Raw genomic sequence first — 19,854 nt, 5'->3', positions numbered from 1 at the left:
TAGGGTATGAAAGATTTTTCTGCAAAGCAAGGGGAGATACATTCCAAAAGCTATGGAATAGCATGCTATCATGGTGAAGTGAAATGACTTGTAAAACATGGAGTCTGGTTTTATGTGAGGAACATATATCCAACACTTTCAATCTTTTTCTGAAGATGGTTGTTCTCGCTCTCTCTCCGAGGCTCTGAAGATACTGAGCTGTGATCATCTCGCTGAGGATCATCCATTATCTCACACCATGCACGTTACAACTGATCTAAATGCAGTCTTGACTTCAAATAAATAGAGGATACAAATAAATGAACCAATATTACATTGATGAAAATTTTCAAAACAGAGCTTTAATCACTGTAAAATAGTTACAAATATTTTCTTCGAATTCATCAAAATGAAACATTTCCAAGAAAATCGGTGAAAATTACACGTACAAAAATAATTTTGAAAAAAATATGGCAAAACAACAATATGTCAATCTCTCATTATTGATGTGGCTGATGAGTGACATTTTGAGTCTTTAATGCATACAATGCATAATCATATCAACAAGCCACCTATAGCATTGATTATTGAATTCAATGTTACCTTTTTTGATGATAACTGAAAATGACCTGTTTTTTTCTCGGGCATGATTTTGATGAGTCTTTGATTGAAATATTAAAATTTGTGACACATCTGAAAACATACAGGTCAATCAAGTTTTCTTCATTTTCTAAAAGCGCCCAATGTCCTTGTGAAACATGTACAGCCAAGTAAACTCCCAATTTGCCCATAGAGGGCGCTCTCACACAACAGGCACAAAACCGATGTACTGAAACCTTGGAATGGCAAACATAAAAAGTTCATCGACCTGATTTAATATTACCGAGGCCAAACATACTCGCGAAATACACTCATGGAATTACAGGAAAAGACATAATTTTAAAAAATTTGCTCTTTTAGCCTCACAACATTACAATTTCATGCATATTTCAAAATACTGTACATCCTCTGAGGATCAATTTTAATATAGATTTAAAAAAAGATAGAAAGGTGTATTAAATGATAGGCATGGCCAGTTCTGCTGTAATGTGCCTCATTTCCATGTAGAGGCAAAATTTTCTTTGAGGGTTCACAAACCATTCTCTACTGCTTCACAGAAGACAAGTACACTGGGTAAAAAATAGAGTCTCTCATAAATTTACAATTCATCAAATGAACCGACTCATATATGATAATACAGATAATACAGACAACACTAGGCTAAAATTTCATTAATAGAAAAAATGGCAAGCTATGAAAGCCATTTAAAGGCAGGCTGGTGGTTTTCTTTTAACATTTTTAAATTTCTGTGAAGCCCTGATCTGATTATTTCTTTCTTGTTTCATATTTTTACTACTGTGTCATCACAGGAACACGGTCCGTTTACTCTTTTAAGTGCAGTACCTGAGGGGTGAAACTGATCAGCACGTCAGGGTCATAATTCAATGCCAGAATGATAACGGTATACCCCGCCTATCATTCATGTGCTACACTTCAGAGTACCCTCAAGACAATCACAGGAGCGTCTATCACTTTTTCACTGATGCCTGCCTACGGTCCCTCGGCCTGCCAAACAATTTTTCCAACAATCGTTTTCAAAAGGATTAAAGACTGCTACAATGCATACGATAGCAAAAATTCAGGTAATTCGTACAACGTTGTAAGCTCGTCTATTGAAGTTACTTAAAAAGAAAAGGTAGACTATTGCTGATGAAAACTATAAAACACATCAAAAAGAATTCCACTACATTATCTCAAAGCATAGAAAATACCAGCAAATGATATATAACATTTGTTCTCCAAAAAGGTGCCATGATAGCTTCACTTTTTTGTAATTAAAAATACGCTGTAGAGAAACAGCAATTCATTTTGATTAAAAAGGGCATTTGCTTTAATAGAAAAATATTCTGTGCTATTCATTCTTTAATTCTTGTAACTTTTTCCATTTGCATAGGACTCAAGACTTCACTAAGGCCAAAAAAAAATAATAGGTTTGTTTCTGGTCATTTGATAGGTTGCAAAAATGATGCGGCGACATTTTTTTTAACTTCTATTATTTTTAGGTGAAATTGAGATACTTTTCCCCTTTTTTCCGTAGGGGCAAATGAAAAACTGGAAAAAAAGAGTTGACGCGCACACTTTGAAATGATGCGTGCAATGACCAGAAAAAAATCAATTTTTTTGGCCTAAAATGGACATGAATGGGTAAGATGACTTGTAAGATGAAGTACTGCTTGAAAGAAATGCTACATAAACTTGATCAGTGATTGATAATATTTCTTCTGTCCTTGAGCTAAATGCACACTACATTGATATGTCATATGATGCTAACCAATGAGCAGACATTCACATATCACTAGTTTTTAACCCTCAGTGTGTGTGTTCATGTACAAAGAGCAAACTCTCTTCAGATTCATCCAATATTTTATTTCCCTGTCATACACAGGGCAACAAAATATGCCAATAATAATAATTCACCCTGCAGCTGCTGATGGAACCTCCACTGACTGTTTCACACACAGTTGTGTTTATGACAAAATCATTGTCCAACTAGCCTATAACCTCTGTGGTTTCGTTATTGGGTTACTGTAGAAGCAGATGGTGGAATTGCTTGTGGTGTTCATCAACTTCTTGCTAAAAAGGTTCCTATGTACATACCAGCCCTATTTGCTACTATGCTATTTTCTACATCTAAGCCCTCTTGATCTTATTTGATTATTACTGTAATTTCATTTTTTCCTGTTGATCTGATGCTGTGTTTACTGTACATGTTTATTTTACTGTTCCTTTATAAATGTGTTGGGGTTATTTGTCTGTATTTTTGAAATTCTTGTTATTTGTGCTGGTCATGGGTGCAACTCGAACGAGACTTCAACTCTGAGCTGAATAAAAAAGATTTCTGATACACTGAATGAAATAAAATGAAAATTTGTTGGTAGAGCCCATATGATGGAAAAATCTTACTAACTATCAAAGGCTGGTAAAATGATCAAACCACTGTAATATTTTTGTAGATAATGGAGATTTAAACTTGAACTTAATGAATCTACAGCGAACGAGCACATAGAACAATATCATGATTTGAGTACTTCAGCATTTCACAATTTGACAATATCGACAGGCATCATCATCAGATTTGGAAATTTTTTTCAATGAAACCAATGCTTTGCATTATCCCATGTGGTGTAAACTGACTTGTAAGTACCGGTATGGTACAGATTGCAGTGATTTACAGGCAATCATATGGCAAAACTAATAGAAAGGCGGTGATTTTTTTTTCACAAGACTGGGAGTAATTTAGCAATTCATTTCCCTAAATCATATGGTCAATGTGTGAAAAGACATCACACGGAGGGTGGGTTCCTGTCTATTGGTGCTACCTAAAGCAGCTGTTTACTGAATCGCTGCCTAAGTAGCACAAAGTCCATATTAACAGGGAGTCAATTTACCGTGTGTATACTGATTTACTTCTTGCAGACTGTGCAATGACAAAGTACGCATATCTAACAAATTAGAACAACTGTAATGGTGAATATTCATAAAATGTGCATCATGTACTCAATAGGGTTTTCCATCATTGGAATCACTTCAACCCAATCATCCATTCTGTACTATACCTGATGATTTACAAACATCAAAAATAGTCCGTTGTAATCTGCATTATCCCCAGATTTGCTTAAAGGCCAATCTACTGATCCCGCGGATGAACTTGTTCTGTGCTCTGCAGGATTGCAATAATATTGCAGTCTACTTTTTCAAACTGTAATTCAATCTGTGTAATCTGTTTGCTCAATCGTGGTACACTAAATAAAGGACCCAGGGTATAATCTTGTACCAGGCTAATCTTTGTAATCCAAGTAAACTCTGATCAAGATGTAGGTGACTGCTCTTGGATGAGAGCATCTCTTCATCTCCTCTACATTCTGTGAATTTGGATACTCTTGTTCGTGTTTTTGTTGTTGTTGTTGTTTTTTTTTTTCAGTGGATACTCTTGTTGACAAAGCCACTATGAGAACCATGTTCGGTGCACTTACCATGAAACAGGCAGGCAGGAAACAATTAAATGCAGCATAACCAGAGACAGCGATTGCCACACAAAATGCAAGCCCGAGGCAAGTATCAATCAAATCTTCGATCAAACTTATTTACTGTAAACTCTTTGCATGATTTGGATTCAAAGTCTCCAAAGTGGTGATTACCATAATATCAGGGCAGCCTCTTCAGCGTTAATATTGACAATAGATATTTAAGCAATCAGATACCCCGGCAGCACTGAGTAATTTGCGAACATCTTCAAAATGCTGATTTTGCGTTGTATCACTGCAGCTGCAAAGCTTCTTCAGTGTTCATATCGATGATAGATATTTTATCAATCAGATAGCCAAGCCTGAGCATCTCTTGATCTGAAGTAATGCGCTACTTCAGAGGGGAGCCTTCCTTGTACAGCATAGGGATGACCAATTTTATGTAACCTATCTCTGGAAAGCTTGTGTCTTCTTAATCCTATACTACGTAGTGGAACGATGACTCTCTGATGTAAAATTTTACAAATGGAAGAAGAATTGACTTAATGTTCATTGAATACAGAAGGCAGAAAATTTTTCCCCTTGATATGCTGGTATGATGCATAGTACGGATCATAGTAGAGATCCGGAAAATGATTCTTGAGGTGTATCGATCCATTGATATGGCACTTGGAATGAACCTGAAGGTGGTACTTCAATTACACTGTAGCAATCTTGCTTCGTAGTCAGTTTGAGACGAAAAACAACCAATCACTCCGTTGATCCTATGATTCTATGATAGGCGATGTACAGTATACTTTATCTGTCCATTCAATCTTGGGATTGGTTGCTGCAGCCATTTATTAAAATTTTGAATCTGGCTCTAATGATGAATAAAATCCAACTCTATAGCCATTACTCTGGTGCATAGAAGAAATCTTCTACTTGGCTCTGACAAGTTGAGCTTGATTTTCATTTATTTTCACGATTGGTGAGCCTTTCCATTATGAAGTCGTCTTCGTTGAAAACTCCACAAAACACCAGGATTAATCAGGTAAAATTTTGACATCAGCACTTCTTTTCTTCATGGCATCATATTTACAAAAAAAAAATCATGATATTCTTCTTGGAATCAAAAAGCCTTGCATCTTCCTGATATTGTCATTATTAGAAAAAAATTATGACAGACTGAAAATCTTGTCATCGCGAAGACAGTTGTCATGGCAGTCTCTCTCATCTTCTTTACGGTTTGTCCCGGTTTGCTCTCACAGACTCTATGGTGTCCTTCAATTCTTCCACACTCTTTTGCCCAATGAGCTTCAAGTTTTCCTCCAATGAATACTGTAACTTTTCCTCCAAAGAGGGGTCTTTGCTGATGATAAAATACAAAAAATCAGTCACACTCAACTTTGCCATTTACATGTGTGCATGATATGTGTACTTTTGCATAGCCATTCCACAAACCATGACCTCTGACATTAAAGCACAACAGAGCTTTGCAACATGGATGAAAATGCTGTAAAATGTAAAATACATTATTATACATCTACCAACGAGAACAATAGAATTTTGCGTGCGCTAAAAAAGCCGTACGGAACGCCCGTTCCGTAACACGTACGGTTTCAAGGCGCCCCATCCCCTGCGGCTGTATCTGCGCATTGGCTGGTCCCCGCCTCAGTGACAAGCACGTGAGACGCAGTGATCAGCGAATATCTGCGCATTCACTGTAGAACGGTTTCAAGAGACCCCTTGGACGAGTGCAAGAACAAGTATCGCGCACGCTCTGTACGTATGTGTGTGTGTAGTGCACACACTCCCAAGTTTGCAGAAGCGCGTCCGAGATAGCGTTCCACACTGGCGTGATAAAATCGGAAGAAAAATTGTTGACATTGCACGAAAACGGTCACTACTCTGACAATTTGATGCCCCAGTCAGGAATGTAAGATGTATAATAATAAGGTTATTACGAAAATACCGCAAAGGATGCACTCGGACATTCGCGCCGTGCATCGCCCTCCGCTTCACGTCGGGCGATACGCTGCGCCAATGTCCTCGTGCATCCTTTGCGGTATTTTCGTAATAACCTCATAATATTTTCAACTTAAAAAATTAATATTCACAAGTAATTTCTCAAGTGGCATGGTTTTGACAAATTTGCTACATTACTATGGTGAAGATACATATACAACCAGATTGTCAATTATCAAAATTACACACACACACATACATGTGTGTATGTATTATATAATATACACACACATACATACATAAATAATTACATACATACATAAGTACGTATGTACATACATTTACATACATACATGCAAACACACACATACATACATATATACATACATACATACATGCAATGTAAGTACGTACGTACATATATATATACATACATATATACATAAGTACGTACGTACATACATACATATACTGGTATACATACATACATACATACATACATACATACATTCATACATACACATAGTTATACATACATACATATATATATATACATATATATATCCAGACATACATTGCATACATAAAAACAGATACAGAGATACATACGTAGATACATACAGACAGACATCTATCCATCCTCCATCAATCCATCATCCTTTGTTTATTTAGAAGCATAACACTTACCTGATCAACATCTTCACGACAGTAGCAAAGGTTTCACAATCTTGACGGTAAGCCTGATATATACAAAGAGATTACACTTAAATAACTCTGCAGGGAAAAACCCCAATCTTCACTCAATGAGAGTTAATCACAGAAAGTGTATGCTTTCATGTCAGCAATCTTCATAAAGTCATGGCCAACAAAGCAGAAGTCAATGCTCCGCTGAGAACAAGCCATGTGCAACAAGACACATGCATACTGGTATGTGAAGGGATAGCTGACTGATCGCCGTCTTCAAGCCAATAAAAGCAGAATCAATAACACTGAAAAGGCAAAATGATGACTTTTTGGACTCAGGGTACCTCTCATGAACAATTATATCTTTTTCCATTAACTCCATTGCTTCTTTGAGGGCTAATCATACAATGCAAAATACTGTTACCGAGGAACACACATTCTCTTTCATCGGGCAAATGATTCATTCTTTCCAAAAAACCCTGAAGACCAGTACTATCAGTGAAGCCATCACATTATGGAGATCGTGATGCCGAGGTTTACATGCTAGCCATGAAATACCATTATTTCTCATGGACTATACGTATTTGAAGTAATGCTGGCGCCGACATTTCTCATAAAGAATCACTGAGTTTCAAATTGGCTGGCTCACACAAAGTGAACTGCCAATATTGTATGGTGCTACTGACGTTCCATGAGTAATCAAAGGCTGACACGCCCCTTTTATCGTATAAGGATTTATGCAAATTTGCGGTGACCAAGTGTCTCTGATCAATTGTATTTTGGTCACATTCCTCATCGGCATTATCCAGGCTCACATTTTATTGTCCATTTTTTTTCTTTCGATGGACATCAGCAAACCAGCAAACCTACGCTTCAGGTGACACAAATCACAGTGTGTAAGAGACAAGTGACCTGGTTTGTTTGCTGTCTGCATTCAAATGGCCGTTCTATGATGATGTCACAAGTTGCCATGACAACAAGGATGAGCCAGCCCAATTACTGGCATTCTCACAAAAGCCTCAAGCAAAGAGAGCACAGTATGCCTTGTTCTGTTGTCAGGTCGCACATGTGCAAAAAAACATCAGTAAATCGCTGATCTTGCCGTACAAAAGCCTGGCGCTGATCAAAGACAATTTCCGATTACTAACCCGTTCAATCTCTTCCTTCTTTGCCTTCAGTATAGCAAGTTGTTGTGGCGTCCATTCAGAATTAGCCTCCAAAGAACTCTTCAAGTGGTCGCCATTCATAAATGTTGGGCGTGACGATGTTGATGATGACGTGGAAGGCGTTGGAGAAGCCCATTTATTGGGGCTGTGACAGCTCCCTCTAGAGTCGTCCCTCCTTGCATGATAGTTACTTGGTTCGGACATGCCATTCGTTACACCGACAACTCTTGACGAACTTGAAGAACTATTGTACGAGGAGCTCCTGTATCCTTCATCGTCCACTCTGCAGCTGTAGTGCATTTTTCTCATATCGGTATCTTTGCTCGACGGCATGACAGTATGCGACGGCTGAGTGCTCACTGCGCTGCTACCGCTGGTGTGACAAGTCGGAGATTGAGGTTCGGTTTTGATGTGCATATCATTGAATGTGCCCACTTTGCCATAAATGCCTGAGGTGTAGGGAATTTTTTTGTCCGCATCTGGATGGTTTTTCAGGATGATTTTTGGCGACGGCGACTGCGACTTTTTCTGTTCGGGGGTCCTGCTCCTGTGTTGCAACGTCCTGTCCGGTGTTCTACTTCGACTGTGGCTGTGAGAACTGCGGTGTGGAGAGCGGGACTTCTCATGGCTTCGTCTTTCTTCTCCATGGGAAGACTAAAAGAGAAACAAAATGGAGATTTTAATTTCAATTAAGTGCACGTTTGTTAGTGATAGTTGAGGATGACTGCACTGTCCTGGAAATTTATAGCATTTAGGAACCAGATGCAGCAAGACTGGAGAAAACCAGATCAATGCTAAGCCACTGTACAATTAAACACTATCTTAGGGGGTTTGTTTGCACTTATTGTTCATGAAGTGATCTTCCGCTAAATCTACATCATTACAGCAAATGAGTGACTTTTGAAAGATATGCATTTTTGAACCTAGGCACTGGCATTGGGTCTGTTTTAGGGTATGAGAGCATCACAGAGGTGTTGCTGTCTTTAGTTGTCCATAGGAATTGAAGTTTAGAAGATGAGCATGCAATGGCAGACAAATCTGATGAGGAAATGCCTTCAACAAGATCTTAGTATCTGTAAGTGTAATGAAATGGTGCGCGACAGTCAACACTTTATCCAGCATAGGCTAACATTTCAAATTTGACATGCAAACCGTCAGTATTTGATCTATGCTACCTGTATTATCATTAATAAGTATTATTGGTACATGCAAATGAAAGGGCAATAGCTCCACATCAATGCTGCACATTCATAGCACCCTGGATTGTGCACTATCTCATACCAGAAACAGGGTAAATCTTTTCAGATTTTGGCCGTCTGAAATTGTAAATCTTTGAGTTGCATTACAATAGCTTCTTTTGCAATATGGTGGATGTCTGGCCATTTGCGAACTTGCACGTGTTTGTACAGTCAGACGGCTTCATACTGCATTTGTTGATTTCCCTCTGATGTGCTCTCACTGCCGGCAGTTATGGCAGCTAAATTCATTGCAATACTGGCTCTGTGTGGACCAAGGTGTCACTGTAACCTCATACTATGACAACACAATATCATTGCCGATGCTCAGATGCTCAGTGATTATTTTATGTATGTATATGGATGATTACATAACATACAAGAGAAAAACATTTTTTGCAAGCATCAAACCAAAGTAAGCATGAGATGGAATCAGTGAAAATTTGCCCTTTGCCAAAATTGAACAATCCCTGCACAGTAGGGCAGTGAAATGTTCACACAACTATGCCGTATGTTCAAGAGTTTTCATAAACGACATCTTGCCTACACGAGCAAGCCTGGCAAATTTTCTCACAGCTGGGGGGGGCCCTAAGCACCTGCAAACTATCACAGAGTTGAAGGGCTTCACACTTCCACCGCTCTCAACCCTCATTGTTGTCTGAACAAAAGCAAGCACTACATTAGCATGACAAAAGGAGATGAAGGTGAACGTCATTGAATAACGGGCGGAATGAATAACGCTCTCTCTCAAATCATGAAGAGACGAGAGCAAAAAGCACACTCCAGCAACAATTGATGTGTCTATGTTCCATTCCTAGGCCGATAGAGTAGCAGGGTATGGCTAATGGAATGTGTTCAAAAATAAAAAAAGAAAACAAAATCTGTGAGACTTACACTGCTGCGGTGTCTGCTCGGAGAATAGTCTGACATATTCTGTAGAATGCGAGAAGAAAAAAAACCCCAAAATATGAAATCAGCTACATAAATTTAAACCAGCATTCATAGGAGATTTTACCCTCTTCCTACACTGAGCTATTTATGTAAGATTTTACAAACTTCATCATTTCTGAAAGTAATTGAAACATGCTGATTAAGTCAGCTTGGCTGCTGCTATCCTTTCATACATTTGAATTTAAAAAATTGTCAAAATTTGTCAAAAATGGTGCATTTGTCATAGGTCGACTTTATGCCTGGTTTCCCACTTGCATTTCAACGACTGGGATGCCACTACAACACACATCTTGACTTACGTGAAAAAGATGAAATCACAGACGTTCAATGCCACTCACATACGTATGCACACAGACACTAACGATTCAACACAGTACCTTTCGTTTTGGGCTCGGTGATCGGAGACTCCTACTGTGGCTCTCACTCCTCCGCATCGGATAGAATTTCCTCTTCTCTCTCTCCTCAGAAGGGCTCCTGATCCTTGAGCTCTCTTTCATCGACACAAATCTCTTGGGGGACACCTTGTAAATAGAGTGCACAGGGAGGAAGAAGAGGAGGAAAAAAATCATAATGCATACCATTATGTGCTAGGGCTGAATGACAATGACCTGTTGTCATGGCAACCATATCCAATCAGGATCAAATGCTGTCAGGCGTAGGGTAATATGAGAAATCCCTGGTTTAAAAGGAGCGTTAACAAAAGCTTCAATGAATCATCAAAAAAACAACGGTATCAAATTTCAACCGTGATCCCATCTTCAAATTTGCTAAGGGCCGACTCAAACTCATCCCAGCATGGCTGGTGTTTTTACTTCACAAATATTTGGCTTGACGTTTTTCCTTGGGCTTTAAGAGTGTACATCAGTATCACCTTGACATGACGTTTGTCCGGGGAAATGCCACGAAATAGAATGCAGCATTTGAGAAGCATCAACTGAACAATTTGCAGATTGATAATATCCAATGATACGTGCACAGACCTTCACACAGAATGGCATTTGCAGGTTAACGCAGCCATAAATTGCATGGAATCAATTTATTACAGCCAATATGGATGCACTTAGAATAAGCGTAAAATGAAATTTCTATATTACTTGAGAAAAAATTAATATCTGGGGTAACAGTTAACAAAGACACCACATTAGTAGCGTCAAACATTTAATATTAGATGTTATTACAATACTCTAAAGCCATTATCTGGTAGAGAACGTGACATGGCTTTATTCACTAATGGGAACATTTAATTACTCTGCCCATTAACAATTACACAAAGAGATTAGTATTTATTCAAATCTCTAACCTACACACTACAGCAAAATAAACAGCAATCAGCTTTGTTTAACACAGCATTAATTTCCAACTGAAATCAGTTTCGAAATTTATCGTTCCCCCATTATTGAAATACATCTTCAGTTCTATATTATCATTTCTGTAACAATTCCCCCCCCCCCCCACTTCAATCTCCTATTTTCTTCTCTTCCACGTGCTAACATATTCTAGACACCACTTCTCACACCAAATGTCTAGCCCCGTTACTTGGGACCGGATCAAGACTTACCGGCCTCTTTCTGTAGAATGGATTCGCCGATGCTCGGAGTCTCTGCAGGTTTCTTGAGTGATAGAGACTTCTCGGTGAAAAGAAACGTTCTGAAGCCATGAGAAAAGAATGCATGGTTTTCAAGTGAATCGTGCGGAATACAAGGCTTCAGTTTCACAGAAATGTACATTCATGATATCATATGCTCAACGATAACGCAGAGGTTGAAACTTACTGAAATTGCCACGGCATAGTTTTCAAAACAAGCTTTCCACACTACATCGATGACCCACTGGGCACCAAAGCTGGCAAATTTTTCTGTCTGCACTGAGTACTAAACATAAAAGTATATCTACAAAAGAAGGCTACAGCTTTCTCACCTTTGCCAACTCGTACTATGCGCAGGTCTCGAAACCAGCTCATTTTAATCGTTGATCCCAAGATTGACTTGCCATCAAACCTACATAAAAATTATGAAGCTGACTGTTAAATTTTAGTAACTGCATAAAAAGGGCAATAGTTATCAGTTGCCATCTGTTCTGTACTATTCATTTTTCAATAATCATAAAATCTAACAGATTGTTACTGTGTGTGTGTGTGTTATTAGAGGCTGCTGGTGGAATCAAATAAATTTCTTTGGTTCTGTGCCTTGTGGGTTCTTAATGCTGGTGGCTGGAATCCTTAACATGTAATTTTTACTTTTTATCTAACCCCTGGTAATAATATAGTACTGTTTTGATCATATTCTCAGGCATTATTTCTGAAAGTGTTGCCAAACATTTCATAAAAAATACATATTTCTGAATATTTCTGCATCAACCATGATGATTTCACAAACTTTCAGTAAATGTCAGGCAGGGATTACATATCAAATGTGATTACATGACGTATGTCATGCTAAATCATTCACAGCATGGAATAAGAAAGAATGCATTGGCACAACCCTGGAAGAGAAATTCTCACTGCCAGCCTTGGTACAAAACTGTAAGTGAGTGTACGTATGTACCATCAGTTGACAAACACACAATCGTGTCAGCATAACTGTACCAGTATTGTGCAGTTCCAAGAAGTCTTGAATGGATGGTACAGTCAGCACCGTGATACGACATACATACGTGTAGCCAAATCAACATATATGCAAAACACAAAGTATGTGTGAAGGTCTATGATACCGGGGGAAATTTGCAGATATACAGGTATCCCTACCATGGTCAAGTTTGATATTGCCCTACTCTTTTATGCGATACGATTGGACTAGTATGCAGGTGACTTCAAGTTGAAATACAAGAGGATGAATTCCTTGGTTGTTCATTTCATGGTACAAATAGCCCATTTCATTTGTTGGGGAAATTCCCAAGCAAAGTTTCACTTCACCATATTTTTAGTCTCAGTTTCATTTCATTACATCAAAAGATAATTTTCAAGTAGAGACGTCGTTTTGTAGGCACTGAAGTAGTGGTACTGATCTGTCAACTACCAAATCACATCTACCAATACATTAAGGGACAAAAACAGTCTACTACAGCCAGTAGAAAACATTTAAACACACACAAAAAAATTGGAAATAGGAATGCAGTGACCTTTGACCTGATAACACCAGTAGTGCTTTTTTAAGAGTGTCTCTTGTTCAGCCATTTTCGGTGTATGTCCAAAGTTCACACAGAACTCTCCCAAAATCAGCTTGCCAGGATTATATCTACATTTCACAATGGTTTGCAACGGTGGCAAGGCACAGAACGCTACAGGAAACCGGTTGACTAAATTACACGTCTTCTGTAAAAATTTCAATGAAAGAGAAACCTACTTATGGAGCATCCACATAGCTATATGATTGAAACTCCTCAATCAGCTGATGGTAGTTCTTAATAGCGGATGAAACGTCTCCCATTCTGACATTTTACCTACCTCTATTTCGATGTCGATGGATCCAATCACCCCCTTGAAGGATATGAACTTGCAAAAGGTTTTCTGTTTGGACAGCTTAATTGGAACCCCCTCCCAAAAATTCTTACACATTCATCGAAAAAAAATATTTTTAGATAGATGATTAGAGTAGCCCGGCTTGGCAAATTTTTGTGGGGAAGACAACACTATGCGAGGAGCAAGAAGCAAGGTTTTGCAATAAAAATTTGAGAAGAGATATAAAGGTAGAGGTATAATCTTGATTTCATACCTGTCGTAGACATTTCTGGCCAACTCCTTAGTTTTGAACCGAAGGGCAACATATAGTTTGGTGTGTTCAATGTTGGTCTTGCAGAAATCAAAGGTGACTTCACTGCTGGTTTCCTTTGCAAAGAAATTCCTGTGAGCGAAAAATAAAAAAAAACTTGTGATTTAGGAAGGATAGCAACATCTGTTAGGATTAGCAGAGCGGGAATGCAGGGGGTTATGAATTATTAAGATGACAGATGTTGGAGATGTTACATATCATGTAAGTGTTTTTTGTTAGGGTCCAAGTGTTTTTTGTTAGGGTCCATAGCCAGGTAATCACCAGGTTTCCCAAGTCATGTTACCAAGTTTCTCATGACACATCAATGCAATGCTATTGGGGGACGACAGAAACGGTTTAAGCATTTCTAAACCATCTATCTATCTCCCACAATCTTAGCAAAAACACTGAATGTCATTCTCATCACCAGACCACTCTGAAATCTTGCTTGAAATGGCACCCCATTTCTTGATATGAGGTGAAATCGACATTGAAACTGACTCTGAAACCTAATTTTCATGAATTTCAGGACTGTTTTATCATCATGGCTACTCAGAAATTCACCAGAAAATAATTTCTTATCCACCAATCCACAGAGTGTCAGCTGGGCTCCTCAAACCGATATTTCAACTTTTCATGGAGCAAGACAAGAGTCACGTACATGCCTTTTCATATCAATCAACAGTAATAAAAATAATGTCACTGAGAATGCATTTGTCCCAAGAGACAACAGTTGATAAAAGAGTTACAGTGAGACTCCTTGTCGTCTCATGGTCCATTACCGACTGTTTACAGTCCACAGGGCCCCGTTTTAGACAGTTCATGGGAAACATTTCTAAACTGCCATCACTGCTGATCAATAGGTGACAAGTCCAAGCTCAGCCTACCTTTCCACTTACAACAATTGTGAACTCTCTTTAATAAGTCACTTTAGGAATTTCTAGGAAATTCTGTTGCAATTTCTGTTACACTGAACTCTCTCTCTCTCTCTCTCTCTCTCTCTCTCTCTCTCTCTCTCTCTCTCTCTCTCTCTTTACACACACACACACACACACACATATATATATATATATATATATATATATATATATATATATATATATATATATATATACACAAATATGTAAATAAAATTTATACACACACACACACACACATATACATGTACACATATACACACAACTACACATTGACATACATATGTAAAAAAAACCTGTGGTAGAACTTTCGAGAACCATTCATTGATTTTTAAATGTATTAATTTGTTCATTTTGGATTTGGTCTGACTAATTCTTACAGCGATCCAAATTTATGAGAACATATTTACATTTCTCTATGCACACAGTGCACTTCTGGTGAGTACCGGTACAACCAGAGATCAACCGATGATTGCAGAAATCCTGGTATTTATCATGGACCACCATGTTGAGTGCAAACATTACTGTGTCAATCATTATGCCAACAGGGTGACACATGAAAGATTACACTGGCATAGCCAACCTGTGTGTTGAAGTCTTGATGGATGATATAATCGGCCGCTTAACTGATAATATTAATAATGCCAATTATCTGTGTGTCACGTGAGGACACTGACAGTCAAAGGTCAGATTACCCAAACCGAGATGACAGTTACCTGTAATTATGCAGTTTACGACATGTCCATCGAAACCAAAAGTGAGAAGTCAAGCTACTGACAATAAATACAATGTGGTTTTCCCCCCTGATGTAACTACATTTGCGAGGTCGCCTAAGGTGACCTGTGCTTAGTATCTATTGGAACAGATCCAAACATCTCCAAGCTAACCTTTGCTCATGTCCCCCTCACAGGCTTAGCTAAACAATCGCCTTTCTTGTTCACACACGTGAAAACTTGCTTTTATGAGTTGATTAATCATTATTTATACTGGCAATCATAATTAGTGAAATTTTCAAAGATTTTTTGTATACATCTTTGTTTGTTTCTGCCAAGCACTGTCATGCTACAGTGACTGGTACTGTTGACAAATTAAGAGGAGAAGAAAAAAAATTACTGCAAATGAACAAAATTCCTGTGTTGCTCTGAAACTTGTACAGCAACAGCTGATGTAGGCGTTGATTATATATGACTGTTACCCTTTGTACCGAGTGCATTTGGGTCAACTTATATCGCAGCGTTTGTTCATATCAGTGCCATACTGTTGTTTTTTAAGTTTTTATTACAGTAGACCTTGTTTGTTTTTTTCAGCCCCTAAAGCTTCTCAGTAACATTTTAGACTTTGATGTGCATACGGTAAAAATCATATGATGGAATTTTCTTTATTTACTAATATCTTCTTGTCAATCTTCCACATTTAATTTTCAATTTTCCAGTGCTATTAAAAGTCCTGTTTTCAAACTAAACTGGTCTATAAGATCAATCAATAACTTTATGTCTGTGAGCAAAGTTGAAGGACAAACCTAAAAATATTGAAATGTATCTTCTGGACTCTTAGAAGTGGAGAATATGATTACACACAGAGACTGGATGAACGAATGTAACAAAAATCGTGAAGACAGAAAAAAATGCTACGTAATTTAACCGCTTACATCATCCAAGGTTGGTATGGCTGTCACTAGTATAGTGTCAGTGTACAGAAATACGGGGCAGAGAAGGCTAAAGCCTGCTACATACAAAATGCTGGTAACTATAAAACGTATGGTGTTTTGTATGGGCAGTGGGAACTGCACACAAATCAATTAATTCGAAATATAATGCTGCACTTCATTTCACATTCGATGCCAATTTGTTGAACTCTCAAAACACAAGAAAATTTATGCAACTGTCCTTGAGTGCAGATGTGAGTGTCACTTCTTTCAATAGAAGTTAAATTTCAAATGAAAGCATTCTTGAAAAATCCAGAGTCATTGTACTGTCATTACCAGGTTTTCACACACTTATTTTTCCCATTTCTCTATTTCTTTCCAAATCACCTCGATGCTTAAACTTCAGTGGGATATGTATGACAGAAGGTTATTACCCTACAACACACAGATATTCCTGAGTTCCTTGAATCAAGTTTACAATTCTTGGGACGTACTTCCTGTATGTCAGATTGGTAACACTTACAGCACATGTAACATAAACATGGTGCAAAGATATATTCCAGCAATATGGGAATGTCAACATGTGTAAGAAACAAGCTCTATTGCGTTTGAGAGCATACTGATATTGCATACCATTCATGACTTTGTCAAGTCAATATACAGGTTTCTGGCAATTTCGTCGAATCAGACCAACACAAGTGTGTGTAATATGTACAATTTCCTTGCTGCATCAGTTGCACGTCAATCCAGCTTAAGATGGAATGCTGACCCTTTTTTTAAAATTTTGTTTCACTCATAATTGTTGAAAATATGGAATTTGTTGTTTGATCTGAAAAGTGACAGAAGTCATGAAAATATCGTTGATGGCAAAGTGTTGACAGCGACACAACCTGTGTCTATTGAAGAGGATGCTTTTTCGCATGAAATCATCGTCCTGTGCATCAGACACAAATACATGTGTTGATACTGATATCAAGCTGCGTTAAAATCACGAGTGTCAGTTTTATACCTGAAGTGTTTCCTTCTCCATACATGCATCATTTGTGTAAATACTGCTGATCAGTAATAACACTACAGACAAATATTGTTCCATTATGCTGCTTGCGAAGCACTCAACCAAAAGGGATGTGTCATTATTAATTTCTATTAAGTATACAACCACTGGGCTGACTGTCCATTGAAAAGTTAGTTCTACCATGTTCCCCATCACAGGAACTGTGGCTTTGCTGGGGTTTTTTTGCCTGGTCTGAGCCGGACCTAACATACCCTAAAATTTAAATCTTCGCAAATTGAAGTATCATAAAACGCTTCAGAATGCAGCTCAATGTATCTTTTCCTGTAATTTCCGCTGAGTGACATCAACGATTTATTTGTTCACAGTTCACATGAAATCATACAGCACCAAACATTGTTGGAGAATATGACAGATCGTTGACTATCAGTGTCCCTTGACACGCCAGAAATCTTTTTGATGAACAATACACCGTATATCGTTTGGAGAAGTAACCGCGTCTACGCGAATAGATTTACATGTATGTAGGACACGTTCATGATCTCACTCAGTAGGTTTCGGAAACCCACAAATCGACTAGTGGTCAGCGGTCGATCGTGGCCATGGGCTCCGGTGCATGTCAGTGTCAGTCCACACACACAGACGCGGGAGAATGGCTGCAAATGGAGTCCATCTGCCATAGGGTGGTCTTGAAAAACCGTCACGGAATAGCCACCAAAGACTTTAACTCAGCGGAGTGCAATGGATTCCGCGATTGTCGTGCCTTGTGCGATATGTCGCAACCCATATGTACGCAACATACGTCAAACAGCTGAACTGCGGCGTGAAATGGCCCGACGTGACACAGTAACACACTCATTTGATTTACATCGCAATGTAAAGAACGATCATTGAAGTTGGTACCAATATTACCTATATTCAGATCGTTTAGTCTTACCGTATGTCTTCCTTGTTCACTTGTCCCCCGAAACCTCGCATAAAAAGCGAGTGTTTACTGGCAGGCGGGAGTGAATGTGCCAGAGGTGCCATTTTCGAAACTTCGTTTCCGTATCGCGCGTAAATACCTAGTGCAAACACATGTCAACGCTATTTTTGTCCTCACAAGGGGGCGTCCCTCTGTACCGCCTAACTTCAGAAAAACTTACTCCTCAATGCTATTCCCAGATTCCTGGAAACAAATAATCTCTTCAAACATCCAAATTGAAGAAAACTATGATATTTTAGACTTAGAGAATTATGGTCTGACAAAAAGTGAGGTCAAAACCAAGTCACTTTATTGGAAATTAGTTGATAAGAAATGGCATGCAGCAGTCAGAGGTCAGATTGGTCAAAAATGGGCTGAGAATCTAAGTCTTACTGACAGTTACAAAGCTACTCTATTCAGCCGTCTTAATTCAACAGAAATTGTCAGCAATTCAGTAAATGATTTAAATTGGAAGATTTTCCATCGAGGCCTAGTCACAGGAAGCTTGGCCAAAACTTTCAATTTAAGTGATGGGAAATGCCATATTTGTGGCCAAGAAGAAACACTGGAACACATCTTATTTGAGTGTAAATATGTTAAAGAAATCTGGCAGAAATGTATTTCTTTCTTTGTCAGAAACCACAACTTTGATAATAACATCAATATCAAAAGATTAGCAATTGCAGGAATCGAAAATGATAATAATGCAACATCTGACATTATTTACTGTATTACTTCCTTTGTAAAATATACAGTTTGGAATATTCGAAATTCGGTTACTCTTGATGGGATTAAAGTTTCCCTTCAATCCTATGTCATGCAATTGAAATGTTATCTCTCCTCATGGATGAATACATTGTATTTCATTTATAAGATGATGAACAAAACTGAGGATTTTATCACAAAGTTTTCAAGCCTTGTAAGACTGGAAGGAGAAGAATGCATCTTGAATCCATTCATATGATGATCTTTGTAATCAAACAGCTAGGGGAATTGTTTCCAGGGCAGGGGAAATTGGCAAGTTTTTTCTTGCTAGAGGGCGAGGGAGCTTCAAAAAATTCACAGTGGGAGGGGAAACAGGCAAAAATAAGTGGGGAGTGGGTAAAAATGAAGTTTGAGTGTGGGAGAGTAAGTCGAAAAATTTTCTGTGGGAGGGCAAATTATGAACAGCTAATTAATTACCCTCTTGACTTAAAATTAGTCAGTTCACATTATTTGTCATGCACAATATATCTTATCAAAGTAAGGACCTTTTTTAAAAGTGCATTGTTCGTTGGCTGCACCTGTGCAAATGGTTAATCAGTCTAATTTGATGAATAATTGAGGAGTCATATTTTACAATTGATTAATCGGAGGGTCATATTGTAGAAAAATAATTTGGAGGGGGTCGCTTTTTGCATTTTATTTGTAGCTTAAGAGCCACCGATTCCCCCCCCCCCCCCCCCGTTATTTTAAAAACGGATGCTCCTTTACGGGCACGCCACATGATACCGGAGAGGGGGCGTTTGAGGGATTGGAGCCAGAGCAATTTTTATACTCTTTGA

At 38.3% G+C, this 19,854-nt stretch overlaps 1 protein-coding gene across 1 annotated transcript; it reads right to left on the bottom strand.

Moving 5' to 3' along the window:
- Positions 1–319: 319 nt before the first annotated feature.
- LOC139135199 (periphilin-1-like) lies at positions 320–18,442 on the bottom strand. Its single transcript, XM_070702470.1, has 9 exons — positions 18,284–18,442; positions 13,737–13,865; positions 11,944–12,023; positions 11,585–11,673; positions 10,404–10,547; positions 9,970–10,008; positions 7,823–8,494; positions 6,678–6,730; positions 320–5,394 (listed from the first exon to the last, which is right to left on the bottom strand). The coding sequence occupies exons 1-9, from the start codon at positions 18,373–18,375 to the stop codon at positions 5,265–5,267; spliced, it is 1,428 nt and encodes a 475-aa protein (XP_070558571.1). The 5' UTR covers positions 18,376–18,442; the 3' UTR covers positions 320–5,264.
- Positions 18,443–19,854: the final 1,412 nt, after the last annotated feature.

Source organism: Ptychodera flava, chromosome 6 (assembly GCF_041260155.1).
Source record: "Ptychodera flava strain L36383 chromosome 6, AS_Pfla_20210202, whole genome shotgun sequence".
NCBI lineage: Eukaryota > Metazoa > Hemichordata > Enteropneusta > Ptychoderidae > Ptychodera > Ptychodera flava.
This window is presented reverse-complemented; position numbering and strand designations above follow the sequence as displayed.

Coding starts and splice junctions, on each gene's coding strand:
- LOC139135199 (XM_070702470.1), bottom strand. CDS start 18,375: ATGGCACCTCTGGCACATTCACTCCCGCCTGCCAGTAAACACTCGCTT. Junction 10,009..10,403: donor CACCGAGCCCAAAACGAAAG/GTACTGTGTTGA, acceptor CGCATTCTACAG/AATATGTCAGACTATTCTCC. Junction 6,731..7,822: donor AGAAGGAAGAGATTGAACGG/GTTAGTAATCGG, acceptor TGTATATATCAG/GCTTACCGTCAAGATTGTGA.